General features: G+C 43.1%; 1 protein-coding gene across 2 annotated transcripts in view; it reads left to right on the top strand.

Moving 5' to 3' along the window:
• Positions 1 to 14,361, top strand: part of LOC115131750 (oxysterol-binding protein-related protein 10-like) — a 103,600-nt gene that overhangs the window by 4,724 nt on the left and 84,515 nt on the right. For both annotated transcript variants that reach the window (XM_029663705.2, XM_029663706.2), the window contains exons 2-3: positions 7,541 to 7,716; positions 13,533 to 13,612. In XM_029663705.2, coding sequence (XP_029519565.2) covers positions 7,541 to 7,716; positions 13,533 to 13,612 — 256 coding nt within the window. The remainder of the gene's footprint in view (positions 1 to 7,540; positions 7,717 to 13,532; positions 13,613 to 14,361) is intronic.

Below are 14,361 nucleotides of genomic sequence, written 5' to 3' on the forward strand. Positions count from 1 at the left end.
ATACACTGGAACAGTGTAGTGTATGAGGACTGCCAGGTATTTGGGCTGGCACATGTGGTGTGTTTTAGAACGAGGTGAGTGGTTATTGATTCATAGTGGTTATCGATTCAAACCCAAAGGTGTTTGAAGGGTATGTGCCCTTTCTCACCACAACCTGAGTGAGATGCATATATGCACAAATTATCTACCTCTTTCAAAAGGTTAGCTTGTACTACACATCAAGCAGTGTAAAACTCCACAAGGAGTTGGGTTTCAAGATGATTCTTCCACAAGAACAAAATACTTCTTTATTTGTAAATGACTTTTCAGGTGTATTAGAAGCAAATTGGTTATTTGGAGTTCATGGTAACTGTCCCATATTCAATTTAAAAAGAGCGCTGGACGCTGGGTGTCTTGGCTTTCAAGTTTCAAATTCGTTTTTGGTTCATTGATCTGGGTTGTTGCCATGTCTGAGGGCCCATGTAAATGTGTACATGGAAATAAGACCGGTAAGCTACAGTGAGCTGAAGATGATCTGAAATCCCATTCCAAAACTCAACTGATCCGTGTCATTTTGTTTTCTTCTGTCAAGGGAGAATAATGCTGGCCTATTGAACCTACCTGAATCCTGGCAGTGGTGTGCTCAACTGCCTGCTACTTGTAAATAATGAGAGCAACCAAGTTGAAGGCTTTTTCCTGCTGTACTGTTGTGTTGCGGTGTGTGCCACTTCAACTATTTTCTGCTAGTATAGCCCTCTTATTCTTGACATTATTTGATGTGTCATAATGGACCAAGTAAAGCATACTGTAACGGTACATGTGACACTGGCTATAGGCTTCAAAAGCCAGCAATGTATTTTCCCTTCACCACAGATCTCATGGCCTCGAAAATTGCAGTTTTTAAAGATGGTCGGACCTAGTTTGTGTGACGTTTTTGGACCCCCCCCCCCATTTTTGGGGGAAGCCAAAAATAGAACGTCCAAAGTATGCCGTTGCAGGAAAATGTCCTTTTTTGACATGTTTTCCACCAGCAAACCTACCATGCCTCAGTTTTTAAAAAATGGCACAGAATACACAAGAGGCAGTCTGTCATTGGGCGACTGTGTTGCTGTAATACTAGGTCTGTCAATTACATCCTTGTTTCTATTTGTGAAAGAGCATAAACATTGTCGGGCTATGTACTTGGCTATGCTGTGTGCTTGTGAGCTTCACTGAGAGTGGGTCTGTGCCATGTTTGCGCTGTGTGTTGGGTGATCATGTTAATGTCGATTGCTATTTTATTTTTGTTTTTTCAAGTGTAGGTGTATTGTACTGAATACTTAGTTTTCATGTGTTTGTCTCACACGTATGCACATATTGGAGTGAAACTAGCAGCCCGTGGGAACTCTGTCAGGGTTTCAACTTACTGTTGTGAGTTAGAATAGTAGGATACGTGAGGTGCAATTTTGAAATTTGGTTATGCAGTAGCAGTTTCTCTCTTATGTCAGTCAATTAGCCCATGTCAGAATTTTTTAAATTTTTAAATTGCTAAGTTAGTTTAGCGGCCAGCGAAACCTTTTTTTATCATGGTCGAATTACCGACCGGTGGGCCCTCATTCATTTTGTTAGTCAAACTGCAAACATTTCTCTCCACCCTATGGCAAAATGTGTGTATTTGCAGCACACTTGCTTTAAAACGGCAACATTTTCTCTACATGCCATGGCAAAAAGTGTTGAATTGCACGAAATGTACAATTATTATAAAAACTACCGTTCAAACGTTTGGGGTCACTTAGAAATGTCTTTATTTTTGAAAGAAAAACTGTTAAATGGACAATTTTTTTAGCATCAGAAATACAGTGTAGACATCGTTAATGTTGGAAATGACTATTCATTCTTTAAATCAGCACAACCGTTTTCAGCTGTGCTAATATAATTGCAAAAGGGGTTAATGATCAATTAGACTTTTAAAATGATCAACTTGGATTAGCTAACACAACGTGCCATTGGAACGCAGGAGTGATAGTTGCTGATAATGGGCCTCTACACCTATGTAGGTGTTCCATTAAAAATCAGCCCTTTCCAGCTACAAAAACGTCTGGAAATGGCTGTTTATATATATAACAAACAAACATTTTGTATCTCTGGTGGGGGGGGGGGGGATATATATATATGGATGTGCGTACGCAGACCTGTGTTCAACTGCGGTCCCTCATAAGTTCAGATTTTTTTGGGGTGTGGCCCCCACCCCCAACAAAGTTGCCTATCCCTTAACTAGGTCCTCCAATTGTGCAACACACCATCACCTTGAGAGAGAGGCTGCATGTGCTTTAGGATTAATGGGTTACCCCTCCATTACGGCTCCCCAGTCTCTTAGGCCCCAATGATCAGATGAAAGCTTTCTGAGAAACTGGACTGTGACACAGAGAGAGACACTGAATGACCTCCCACCTCACATGGGCCTCATTACTTGCAACTTCAATTGAAAAGATGGATGATTGTGGCATGCGGGGTGCCATCCAATAAAGTTGCAGTTATCAAATGCATACTGTGGGCTGGAAGCTAAGCTGTCGAGTCTGTTGTAGAACTTGGACTTAAGTGTCTGCTTTGTAATGTGTGGTAAGCCAACCTTTTTTCAGGGTTTCTGTTTTACCACAACTCCAAAAAGTTTTCTTTTTTGAAGTAGAACTAGTCCTCAGTGTAGCGAAACTCGAGACTGGTTTCCAATGGGACGGCACAGACCTGAGGAGGAGAAATCATTTAAAAACAACCCGGATGAACAATTTTTGTTGTTGTTGCATATGACGCTGCACTTTCACATTTCCCTCGTTGCTTCACATTTTTTATTTGAAATATGTGGGGGAAAAGATCGCAAGAACATTTCAGATACTTATTCTGTCACGTTTAACTACATTGGCAGAAAGGTTACCTGGCTGTAGTCGCTATAATATTACTGTACTTTGTGAAACCAATGTCCTGGTCACATTCAGGTCTTCATGATGTATCGCATGTGTTGCAGAGAGGAGGATATCTTTTACTCTAAAATTGGTGTGATCTCGCAGGAGACACTTCATAATAAGATTTCTGTTCTTCTGGACACTTGTACACCTTTCAGTAGCTATGCTATGGCCGGGCTGGTTAGGATCTGAGAGTATAATATGGAGGATTTGGGTTATATAAGGAGGTTCTATTTAAGTCTCCTGTGTGTGTGTGTGCGATGATCATATCTCTGCAAATGTACCAATTGGAACGGTGTGCTGTGCAGGATGCAGAGTTCCATTGATCAAAGCCGTGTCTGGGTGCTGTTTTTTTCTCACAGCTGGAGTCCAACTGATGGACTCGACTGACTGACAGACAACTTTAACCATACAGAATTGAATTTGTTTTCCTTGTGGTTTCCACTGTGTTTGTGTGTGTGTGTGTGTTAAACACCAAGTTGTTACAGTAGGCCTATTGTGAGTCCTAATAATTTGAATTGTGTTTGGGAGTGTTCATAGTGCTGGGTTTGGTATGTTAGTTTCATGCACTGTTTATTTAGGACAATTGCATGACTGAGGTCACCTGGATTTCACTCAACCATTTACCTGTCCGTACAATTTTATTTTATGCCCGAGGTGCGGGACATTTACAAGTGAACCGAAGTTTTTATTATTTTGAGACTGTGTTGCGACATGTATTATTTGTGTGGTCGTTTATTTTCGTAATACAACCAACGCAAAATAACATTTAAAAAAGAAGTTATTATTTTCAATGTTTAAGCGTTTATGCAAAGCAAATTTTTACAACGCTGACTTTTACATAAGTCCTTTTGCATTGGTGTAGACTTGACTGACACATGAGACCAACTCGCAAACAAAAGGAGAAATCAAACTTTTTTTTTTTCTGCTAGGCATGACATACTTGGCACCCCTAACCAACCATAACCTCAATTCATGTCAAAACCATTACAATTTGATTAACTGTTCAGCAGTCTTATGGCTTGGGGGTTGAAGCTGTTCAGGAGCCTTTTGGTCACAAACTTGGCGCTCTGGTAATGCTTGCTGTGTGGCGAAAGAGCGAATAGTCTATCACTTGGGTGGCTGGAGTCTTTTGACAATTTTTAGGGCCTTCCTCTGACACCACCTGGTATAGAGGTCCTGGATGGCAGGGAGCTCGGCCCCAGTGATGTACTGGGCAGTACGCACTACCATCTGTGGCGCTTTGCGGTCGGATGCCAAGCAGTTGCCATACCAAACAGTGATGCAGCCAGTCAAGATGCTCTCAGTGGTGCAGCTGTAAAACTTTTTGCGGATCTGAGGGCCCATGTAAAAATCTTTTCAGCCTCCTGAGGGTGAAGAGGTGTTGTCGTGTCCTCTTCACTATTGTCTTGGTGTGTTTTGACCATGATAGGTTCTTAGTGATGTGGACACCTGAGGAACTTTAAGCTTTTGACGAGCTCCACTACAGCCATGTTGAGTTGTGGGTGAACAAGGAGTACAGGAGGGGACTTATGCCGTGTTGAAAACAACTGGGAACTTTGGACAAAAAACTATCTCCGACTGGGGAAAAAAAATCTATTTGAACAGTCATCCAACTCGGAATTCCAACTCGGCTCCTCTTTTGTAGAGCTCAGACTTTCCAACATTAGGATCACTGACGTCATGATTTGACTTCCGAGTTGTTTTGAACGCGGCATAAGCACACACCTGAGGGGTCCCCGCGTTGAGGGTCAGAGTGGCGGATGTGTTGTTGCCCACCCTCACCAGTTTTTATTTGATTTAACCTGGTAAGTTGACTGAGAACACATTCTCGTTTACAGCAAAGACCTGGGGAATAGTTACAGGCGAGAGAAGTGGGGGACGAATGAGTCAATTGGAAGCTGTGGATGATTAGGTGACCATGATGGTATGAGGGTCAAATTGGGACTCCGAGACTCTGAGATAAGTGCCATGGGATCTTTAGTGACCTCAGCGTCAGGACACTGTTTAATGTCCCATCTGAAAGACGGCACCCTACACATTGCACTGGAGAATTGGTCGTTTTTTTAGACCAGAGCAAGAAGTGCCTTCTACTGGCCCGCCAGCACTATTTCCAGCAGCCTCTGGTCTCCCATCCAGGGACTGAACAGGTCTACTGCTGGTGGCTTGTCAGGAGGTCCAGCATTCAGTTGCAGAGGGAGACGTTTAATCCCTGTGTCTTTAGTTTAGTGCTGAGCTTTAGTCCATGAACAGCGTTCTTACATATGTGTTCCTTTTGTCCAGTTAGAAAGGGCAGTGTGGAGTGCAGTAGAGATTGCATCATCTGTGGCTCTATTGGGGCGGTATGCGAATTGGAGTGGGTCCAGGGTGTCTGGGATGATGATGTTGATGTGAGCCATGGCCAGTCTTTAAAAGTATTTGTGAGTGCTACAGCGGCAATAGTAATTTAGACAGGTTACTTTGGCGTTCTTGGGCACAGGGACTATGATGGTCTGCTTGAAACGTATGTATTACAGACTGGGTCGGTGAGAGGTTAAAAATGTCAGTGAAGACACTTGCCAGCTGGTCAGTGCATGCTCTGAGTACGTGTCCTGGTAATCCATCTGGCCCTGCTGCCTTGTGAATGTTAACCTGTTTTTTAAAGGTCTTACTCACATTGGCTACAGCGAGCGTGATCACACAGTCGTCCGGAACAGCTGGTGCTCTCATGCATGGTTCAGTGTTGCTTCCCTCAACGTGAGTATAGGAGGTATTTAGCTCATCTGGTCGGCTCACGTCACTGGACAGCTCGCAGCTGGGTTTCCTTTTGTAATCCGTAATAGTTTGCAAGCCCTGCCACATCTGAGGAGTGTCAGAGCCGGTATAGTAGAGAGAACACTCGGTCCAATTAGTGTGCTTTGTCTAGATTTTTTGTGTATTTAACATGACTTGAGCTTGCAGTTAGTGCTTTACACAGTATCTCCTATGATATTATGTTTAGTGATATAAAGATGGTGGTAAAATGGCATTATGTATCTATTTTATCCAAATGTATGAAGAATGAGGGCACACAACTCAATATTAGGGAGGTGTTGTTAATGTTTTGTACACTCAGTGTCTATTTTTTGTTGCATTGTTTGGCGATTTCCATCCATCCACGTTGCAGAGAATCAGCACAGCAGGTTAGGTTTAATAGAAAATATTGACACAAGCGTTAATAAAAAGAGGGACAAAGTACTGCTTTTTTGACTGATTCGCCTCATGATTTGTTTGACAGGACTTTGTTTTCATCCTCCCTAGGGCCAGAACTTTTTCCAGGATTTTTTTTTTTAACCATTTGACCCGATTAGAAAGAATCTGGGCCCTGCTCATATAAAACCGTTATTTTTGATATTTTTGTATGGCTGACGTATCACTATGTCCTACCATACCGCTAGGGTTCAGAGTTTCACCTGGTGAAGTTAGCCTATCAGATCAGGAAAAGCTCTGGGCCCCAACAAAACTACTTCCCCTCTCTGAGACCTGTGGTGCCACCTCAAAAATCATCACGCAATGTTACAAATTGAAAAAACATATTATTTGTATGATCTACTAACAAAAACATTTCAGCTGTATAAAAAAACCATTGCTATTACCATTTTATACTGCAGTAGTGTTCAGCTCAACGAGACAATTCTGATTACACTGCCATGCTCAAAGGGCGGCAATTGTTGGGCCAGTGCCGTGCGCGACCTCCCGAGGTAGCGCTCGAGACGACGTTTTTTTTCAAAGTTTTACACAACGGTATTGTCTCTCGAGAATCGATACCTCTCGAAAATATCCCTTTGCCATCCGTCAAAGTGAAAACGGTCTATGATGATGCTCTCGGCTGTGGCAGTGTGGAGGATTGGGTTGTATTGACCTGTAAGTAAGTGCTCACTCGGCTTGTTCCAAAGCCTGGTCAATAGAGCTGCTCCTCTAATAGCGCACGGAACGAGGCGATTGATCGGCAGCAAGATAATTTCCGGTTAACAACACTTCCGGGTTTAGATGGCCGTACAATGAAAGCCAACCAAACAGGGTGACCCGCTATCTATGTCATGAATGCTTTGTTGTGACAAGTCCGTCCAATAGGCTATGTCCCATAGCCAGGACGTGTGTGTGTGTCCTTTACTTGCTCTGTGTGTGTCATATTGCAGGCTCTCAGGCTCTGACTGCATTTCAATTAGGCCTAAGCTAGGAGGCATTTATTCATCAAATCTTCCAAACCTGTCTGATTCTGTTACATTTCCACTCCGCGAGCTGTGGGCTCCAGCTGCTCCACTCATGGTACCAATACACTAACGACTACTTGGGTAGTTTGAGATTTAGTTGGTGGGAAGGTGTTGATGTCACTTCTTAATACGCTCAGTAATGTGGCTGACGCTTCTATAATGAAGAGCTCCTGTATATCTGGCAAGCTTTTTGCGTGAAAGGTGAGAGGAATTTAGTGGGGGATTTCACCCATCCTGTATGTGTGCTCCTCTCAATCATCACTATATTACTTAGCGGTTGCAATTACTGCTAAAGCAATAGAATTAGCATTAAACAATGATGAGAACATACAAATAAATGCTAATATAAATGTTTCTCTCCCCTCCCTCCCTTTCTCTCACCCTCTCCTACAGGTACTTTGTGCTGGACCCAGAGCTGGGACAGCTGCAGTACTTTGTACATGAACATGGCAAGAGCCAGAAGCCCAGGGGCTCCCTGCCTCTGATTGGTGCGTCGGTTGTCCAGAGTGATGAGGCACCACACATGTTTATCGTCAACTCATTCAATGGCGAGCTTTACAAGCTCAGAGGTACGCTAACCCTTATTAGTCAGAGATTGGGTATTCAGGGAGATTGCGTGGGGACAGTGGGAAGATTGCATTGCCTTGTGGGCGTTTTGCGGTTGCGCAATATAGCGATACCACTTCAAGCAGCTTAAATTGTGCACCGGGAAAAAACATTCCCAACAACCCAGTCTTTGTTTTGGAATTGAACCTGTGGTGTTGTAACTTAGCTTCATGAATATTTCACGAGTCACATTACTAACTTTCATTTTGCCAACTCCATTTCCCACACTTGACAGGAGTTCTCTTGAGCTTGCATGAGTGGGCTACACGGGCATTCTATATAAGCTGCCTTGTCGCATTGCTGAAAGTTTGAACATCGTAACTGTACTGGTCGATACATCCTGTCAAAAGGGACACTCCCCTCTATGAGCTACGGTTGAGGCCTAAACCATTGGGTTTAAACTGGCCACTATGCTACAGGCTCGCTCTGTCAGAAGTAGGGGTGGGATGATGCCAGTACCGCAATATTTTTTTCCATGGCAAAAAAATGAGAAGACGAAGCAGACCTTAACTCTTTTGGTCCTTTTTTAAAAACCTGCTGTATTGAAAATATAGTGTGCTACAGCTCGGAGAAAAAGAAGAAGAAATGTGACTCTGGATGACAACATAATGATGTTTGTTTCCAACATTAGGGCTGTTTACCTGAAGAAATTGAATCCGCTTTGTGTTTCGTTTCCTTGCCACGATACTAATCGCAGTTTGTAATCACAGTTTGTCCCGGCCCTAGTCCGAAGCCTGTATCCACTGACGAAGCAAGAGACTCCCTGTCGCTTTAGTTTGTGGAATGTCCCTGTACATTCCCCAAGGGAGGTATCAGAATAACTTGCCCTATATCTGTGGGTGACTCAGTGATCCATCTATTGATGTAGGGATGGAACTAGATGCAGCTTAAATAAAAAGGTTAAATTACTATCCTTATCAAAGAAGCTAGTTTGGTGTATGTTTTTTTTGGAAGGTCTAAACACTTATACTTAGTGGCATACAAGTCTCTGATTGGGATGGTGACATTTGAATTAAGCCAAATGGCGGGGAAGAATACCCACCACCCTGAAGTGTAGCAACCTTTCATGAGTCTTTGACTAAGAATTAGTAGGTGCACCTTAAATCTCACACGGGTTGTCATGGAAACCCAGGCTTCTACTGGGAAGGGAGAAGTTCAAGGTTCAACCAGGAACACATTTCCTGTTTGGTGATTCTGCAACAACAGACCTCTAGTAGTAGTGCCTTACAGGTGATGTTTGTACAGCCCAGCTGTGACTGTGTCCTTTCCTTTTCATGTGGATGTCCTTGAATCCCCCTTCACAAACTGTCAAACGTCAAGTCACTGGAGAAGGTGCATATTTCTGCAAGCCAATAATCTCCCTTCAGGTGTCCTTGGTCGAACATTTGATCTCAACTCTTAGTAAACATTTTGAGTTAAATTTAAGAATGTCGTATTCAAGCCATGTGGAATTATGTGAGATTTGATACAGACGCTAAAGCACAGGCTTCATCTGATATCCAACCAAGGCAGCATAGGGTAATTCGTTTTAGTCAAATAAGCGGGAGCATTATGTTTTGAGCTTTGCCCGGAGCAATGCTCATTGCGCCAGAGTGTATGAAATTAAAAGGTGAAACCAGCATGAATTATATCCTGTTTGAATGATCAAATGGCAAATTTTAAAGCTGTTGATCAGATGATGCCAGGAATAAGACACGAGGGCTGTTTAGAAGGGTCAAGTTATTTTCACGGCTTTTCAAGGGGGCTAATTGAGATGCCTGACTGCATATCAGGCATTATTGTGAATTATTATTATTATTATTAATCAGTAAGGCACGATGGCCTGTGGTATATGGCCAATATACTACGGCTGAGGGCTGTTTTTACGCACAACGCATCGCGGAGTGCCTGGATACAGCCCTTAGCCGTGGTATGTTGGCCATATACCACAAACCCCCGAGGTGCCTTATTGCTATTATAAACTGTCTAACAATGTAATTAGAGCAGTAGAAATAAATGTTTTGTCATACCCGTGGTATACGGTCTGATATACCACGGCTATCAGCCAATCAGAATTCAGGTCTCGAACCATCCAGTTTATGAAATATTTGATATTGCCTAGAACAAATTCAATCTCATCCAGAATAAGGATCCAAATTACTTCTACATACTAGGGATGGCAAAAATAAAGGAAACTCCAACATAAAGTGTCTCAGGGCTCAGACACACCAATAGCATTTGCTGGCAGAGAGTACTTGGCACTCTGTTCAGAGATGCTAGCTTTAATTTGCAAACTGAGTGCACACCGATTTTTACACGTAGAATCAAGTGACAATTTCAAGTCACACGTCTATAGCGGGTGGTAGCAAAAACACAGCTCGCTGAACGATGTGTTTGACTTTTAATAGGGCGTCGGGCCACCACGAGCCAGAATAGATTCATTGCGCCTTGGCATAGAGTCCACAAGTGTCTGGACCTGTTTCGTTGAAAGTGGTGAAAAATGCTGTCAGGCGCCACGCTAGAATCTCCCGCAAGTGTTCAATTGGGTTGAGATCTGGTGACAAAGGCTGCGTTTACACAGGTAGCCCAATTCTGATCTTTTTTCCGCTAATTGGTCTTTTGACCAATCACATCAGATCTTTTTCAGAGTGGATCTGATTGGTCAAAAGACAAATTAGTGATATATATTTTTTTACGCTTGCACTGTGTAGGATAAGCCCTGGGTTTATGTTCTTCCCAGCAACTGCAATAATCCCTACTCTCCCATGGCAGTCATGTTTAATAACCATCAGTTATGAAGTACATATTCAGAGTGCTGCCTTGTCATATTATCTCCATTCACCTTAATCAGATCCCCCACCAGCTCCCTCAAAAGTATGAGACTATTATTTTAGCCAACAACATCCACTCGATCACTGTAATTAGCATCGGTGTAATTACATGGTCAGGGTTAAATGCTTGAATGGCAATGGATAGACATTAGTGCCCTCTCTTTAGAGTCTATATCGAAGCGTACGTTGCCCCCCCCCCCCCCCCCCCCCTTATTGAAATGCAGAGATGGTGTTATTTAAATGGCATGTGACTGTCGTTCCTCCATTGCAAATGGGTCAGACTGTGTTCTGCTGCTTGTTCTCGTTTGCCAAAACAAGCGTGGCTCGTCCATCAGCTGAAGGGAACTGCCACCCCTCCAACTCCAAACCAGGGACCTTTTTTTGAACAGAACATTGGCAGTCTTTTGGGGTTACCTTTTTTTAGACCGAGCACAAGAACGACCTGGTCTTCGCTAAGTAAGGATTAGTGTGCAAGTAGCTCATGTTAGCGACTTTAGTGTCGTTTTCACCATTCAAAACAGGTGCATATTTGCATATAAACAATAACTGCTCAGCACTGCCAGACCCACCTCTGTTCATTACAGCTAGCTAATTATGTACAATCCCGGCAACGCTTGTATCAAGACCCCATAATTGCTGCTCTAAATGTGTCGCAGATTCTAAACTGAGACGTTTTTGAAAGGGGGAAAAAAAGATGCTGCTGATGTAGACGGAACCCATGGGAGGAAGGGTCTTAACAGACAGCTGGGTACAGGTGTTTCATTATGAATGGCCTACATGTACACAGCGTTCTCTTGAGAGAGCAGAGGAGGAGCTGTTCACTGTTCTAAGTGTCCCATTTGACATTTGTTAGTGTGGGTGTGTCTCCTCCTCCTGCCTCCTCACTCAAGCGACAATTTCAGGTGCTTGAAAAATAGTGTAGGCCTTAAGTGAGTGACAGAAACTCATGTCACGGTGTTCAAATGAGGCCATTACCCTTCCAAGAAATGACTCTTTCTCGAGACAACTCTCATGAATAGATTCAGCATTCCGCACTCCACCGTTCATGATCGTGCCCATTTGTTTCAGTTAATCACTATTAAGGACTCCACGAGTCCAGACAAGGCTGCTATATTCGGTTCCGTTGCTAATGAAATGTTCTTATTTTCTCCTTGGAGCGTTACCATGGAGACTGGAGACTTTGGTACACACAATTTTATAGTATCTCACTGAATAATAGGTTGAGATGCTGAATTGCTCTTGAAGTAATGTTTTCCCAGTCAGTCACAATGATATCCCCAATTGGTCTAGCTAGTCTAGTCGAAAGAGGTTGTACCATTTTGTAGAGGTCAGACTGGACAAAGCAGGCTCTGCCAATTAATCGGTTAATGAAATGAAACGGGCTTATTGACGTGTCTGGCCTCGGAGGGCAGTTTACTGTCTTGTAAAACAAAAGGGGTCCAGTGAGTCACTTTTTCCATGGTTGGTGTTTGGATAGCAGGCTGCCTCTGTGCCTGTGAAATGTCTGCCATTTTAGCTAATCACACAGACACTGTTGCCCCCCCCCCCATCATTGAGAGTTTAGGTTAAAGATCAAGCTTTCCATCAATCTGAAAATGTGTCTTAGAATATGTTTTAGTGAGTTGTAGAATATGGACACAGATACTATTGTAAAGTTCAGTAGTTTAAAAGCCCCTACACAGGGAGTTTGGGATCAACGTAAACAAACCTGATGCACTACAGTACTGATGTACTACAATTATCAGACCCTGAACCTGTAACAGAATACACAGCACATTGGCTGATACAGACACAAATTGGATGTCAATCTGAAAAGTGATATGCAACACATAATGACACATTTTGTGACGACTACCTACATATCGAACGGATCAAATCAAATCAAATTTTATTTGTCACATACACATGGTTAGCAGATGTTAATGCGAGTGTAGCGAAATGCTTGTGCTTCTAGTTCCGACAATGCAGTAATAACCAACAAGTAATCTAACTAACAATTCCTAAACTACTGTCTTATACAAAGTGTAAGGGGATAAGAATATGTACATAAGGATATATGAATGAGTGATGGTACAGAGCAGCATAGGCAAGATACAGTAGATGGTATCGAGTACAGTATATACATATGAGATGAGTATGTAAACAAAGTGGCATAGTTTAAAGTGGCTAGTGATACATGTATTACATAAGGATGCAGTCGATGATATAGAGTACAGTATATACGTATGCATATGAGATGAATAATGTAGGGTAAGTAACATTATATAAGGTAGCATTGTTTAAAGTGGCTAGTGATATATTTACATTTCCCATCAATTCCCATTATTAAAGTGGCTGGAGTTGAGTCCGTGTCAGTGTGTTGGCAGCAGCCACTCAATGTTAGTGGTGGCTGTTTAACAGTCTGATGGCCTTGAGATAGAAGCTGTTTTTCAGTCTCTCGGTCCCAGCTTTGATGCACCTGTACTGACCTCGCCTTCTGGATGATAGCGGGGTGAACAGGCAGTGGCTCGGGTGGTTGATGTCCTTGATGATCTTTATGGCCTTCCTGTAACATCGGGTGGTATAGGTGTCCTGGAGGGCAGGTAGTTTGCCCCCGGTAATGCGTTGTGCAGACCTCACTACCCTCTGGAGAGCCTTACGGTTGAGGGCGGAGCAGTTGCCGTACCAGGCGGTGATACAGCCCGCCAGGATGCTCTCGATTGTGCATCTGTAGAAGTTTGTGAGTGCTTTTGGTGACAAGCCGAATTTCTTCAGCCTCCTGAGGTTGAAGAGGCGCTGCTGCGCCTTCTTCACGATGCTGTCTGTGTGAGTGGACCAATTCAGTTTGTCTGTGATGTGTATGCCGAGGAACTTAAAACTTGCTACCTTGACCATTAACTCGTATGATGACGGTTTCCTATTTCTCCCATTGTGACGATGATGGTTATCGGAAATGAACAATTAATTAGCTCCTTTTTGTGTCTCCGTAGCATCCGACGCCAAAGAGCAGCAGTTCTGGATGAACCAACTCCAAGCGTGCGCCAGACGCCATTCCGACAGCAGTGCCAAGGTGTGTACAACGCGCTTGCGCACACACACACACACACACACACACACACACACACTGCAGTCACTACTAAGCTCTAGCTCCTGGAATATGTCCCTCAGGAAGAGCGGTGCAGTGACAGGGAAGCCTTGACTTTCACTTGCAATTTTTAATTTAACCTTTTACTTAACCTTTATTTAACTAAGCAAGTCAGTTAAGAACAAATTCCTAGTTACAATGGCGGCCTACGCCGGCCAAGCCCGGACGGCGCTGGGCAAATTGTGCGCCACCCTATGGGACTCCCAATCACAGTCGGTTGTGATACAGCCTGGATATTAGAGATGAATATACCACTGAGTTTACACATCTCATCGCAGGTATTTCCCACTTCTGCCGATTGATTGAATTACTTTGGTTCAGGCACCTTGGAGGAAATTTAAATTGCTGTAAATATGGCTTTTGACAGATGGCTTGAATGGACAACTATGGTATTAGTGTAGGGGTCGATAGTGGGAGAAGTGAAGTAGTTTGAGAGAAAGTAGCTTTGTGGTTGTCAGATTTTGTTGCAAACTCTTGTTGGGTGCACTGTTGGCACACTGAAACAGCAAATGCTCTTTCCTATAGTGGTTGGATTTTGGAATTCCTTCGCGTTCATGCAGTCTCAATGCACACAGCAGGCACAGTAGATAACGTTCATAGCCTTCAGAAAGTATTCATACCCCTTGACTTATTACACATGTATTTTTTTACAGCCTTAATTGAAAATATATATA

The sequence above is a fragment of the Oncorhynchus nerka genome, linkage group LG7, assembly GCF_034236695.1.
Source record: "Oncorhynchus nerka isolate Pitt River linkage group LG7, Oner_Uvic_2.0, whole genome shotgun sequence".
Taxonomy (NCBI): domain Eukaryota; kingdom Metazoa; phylum Chordata; class Actinopteri; order Salmoniformes; family Salmonidae; genus Oncorhynchus; species Oncorhynchus nerka.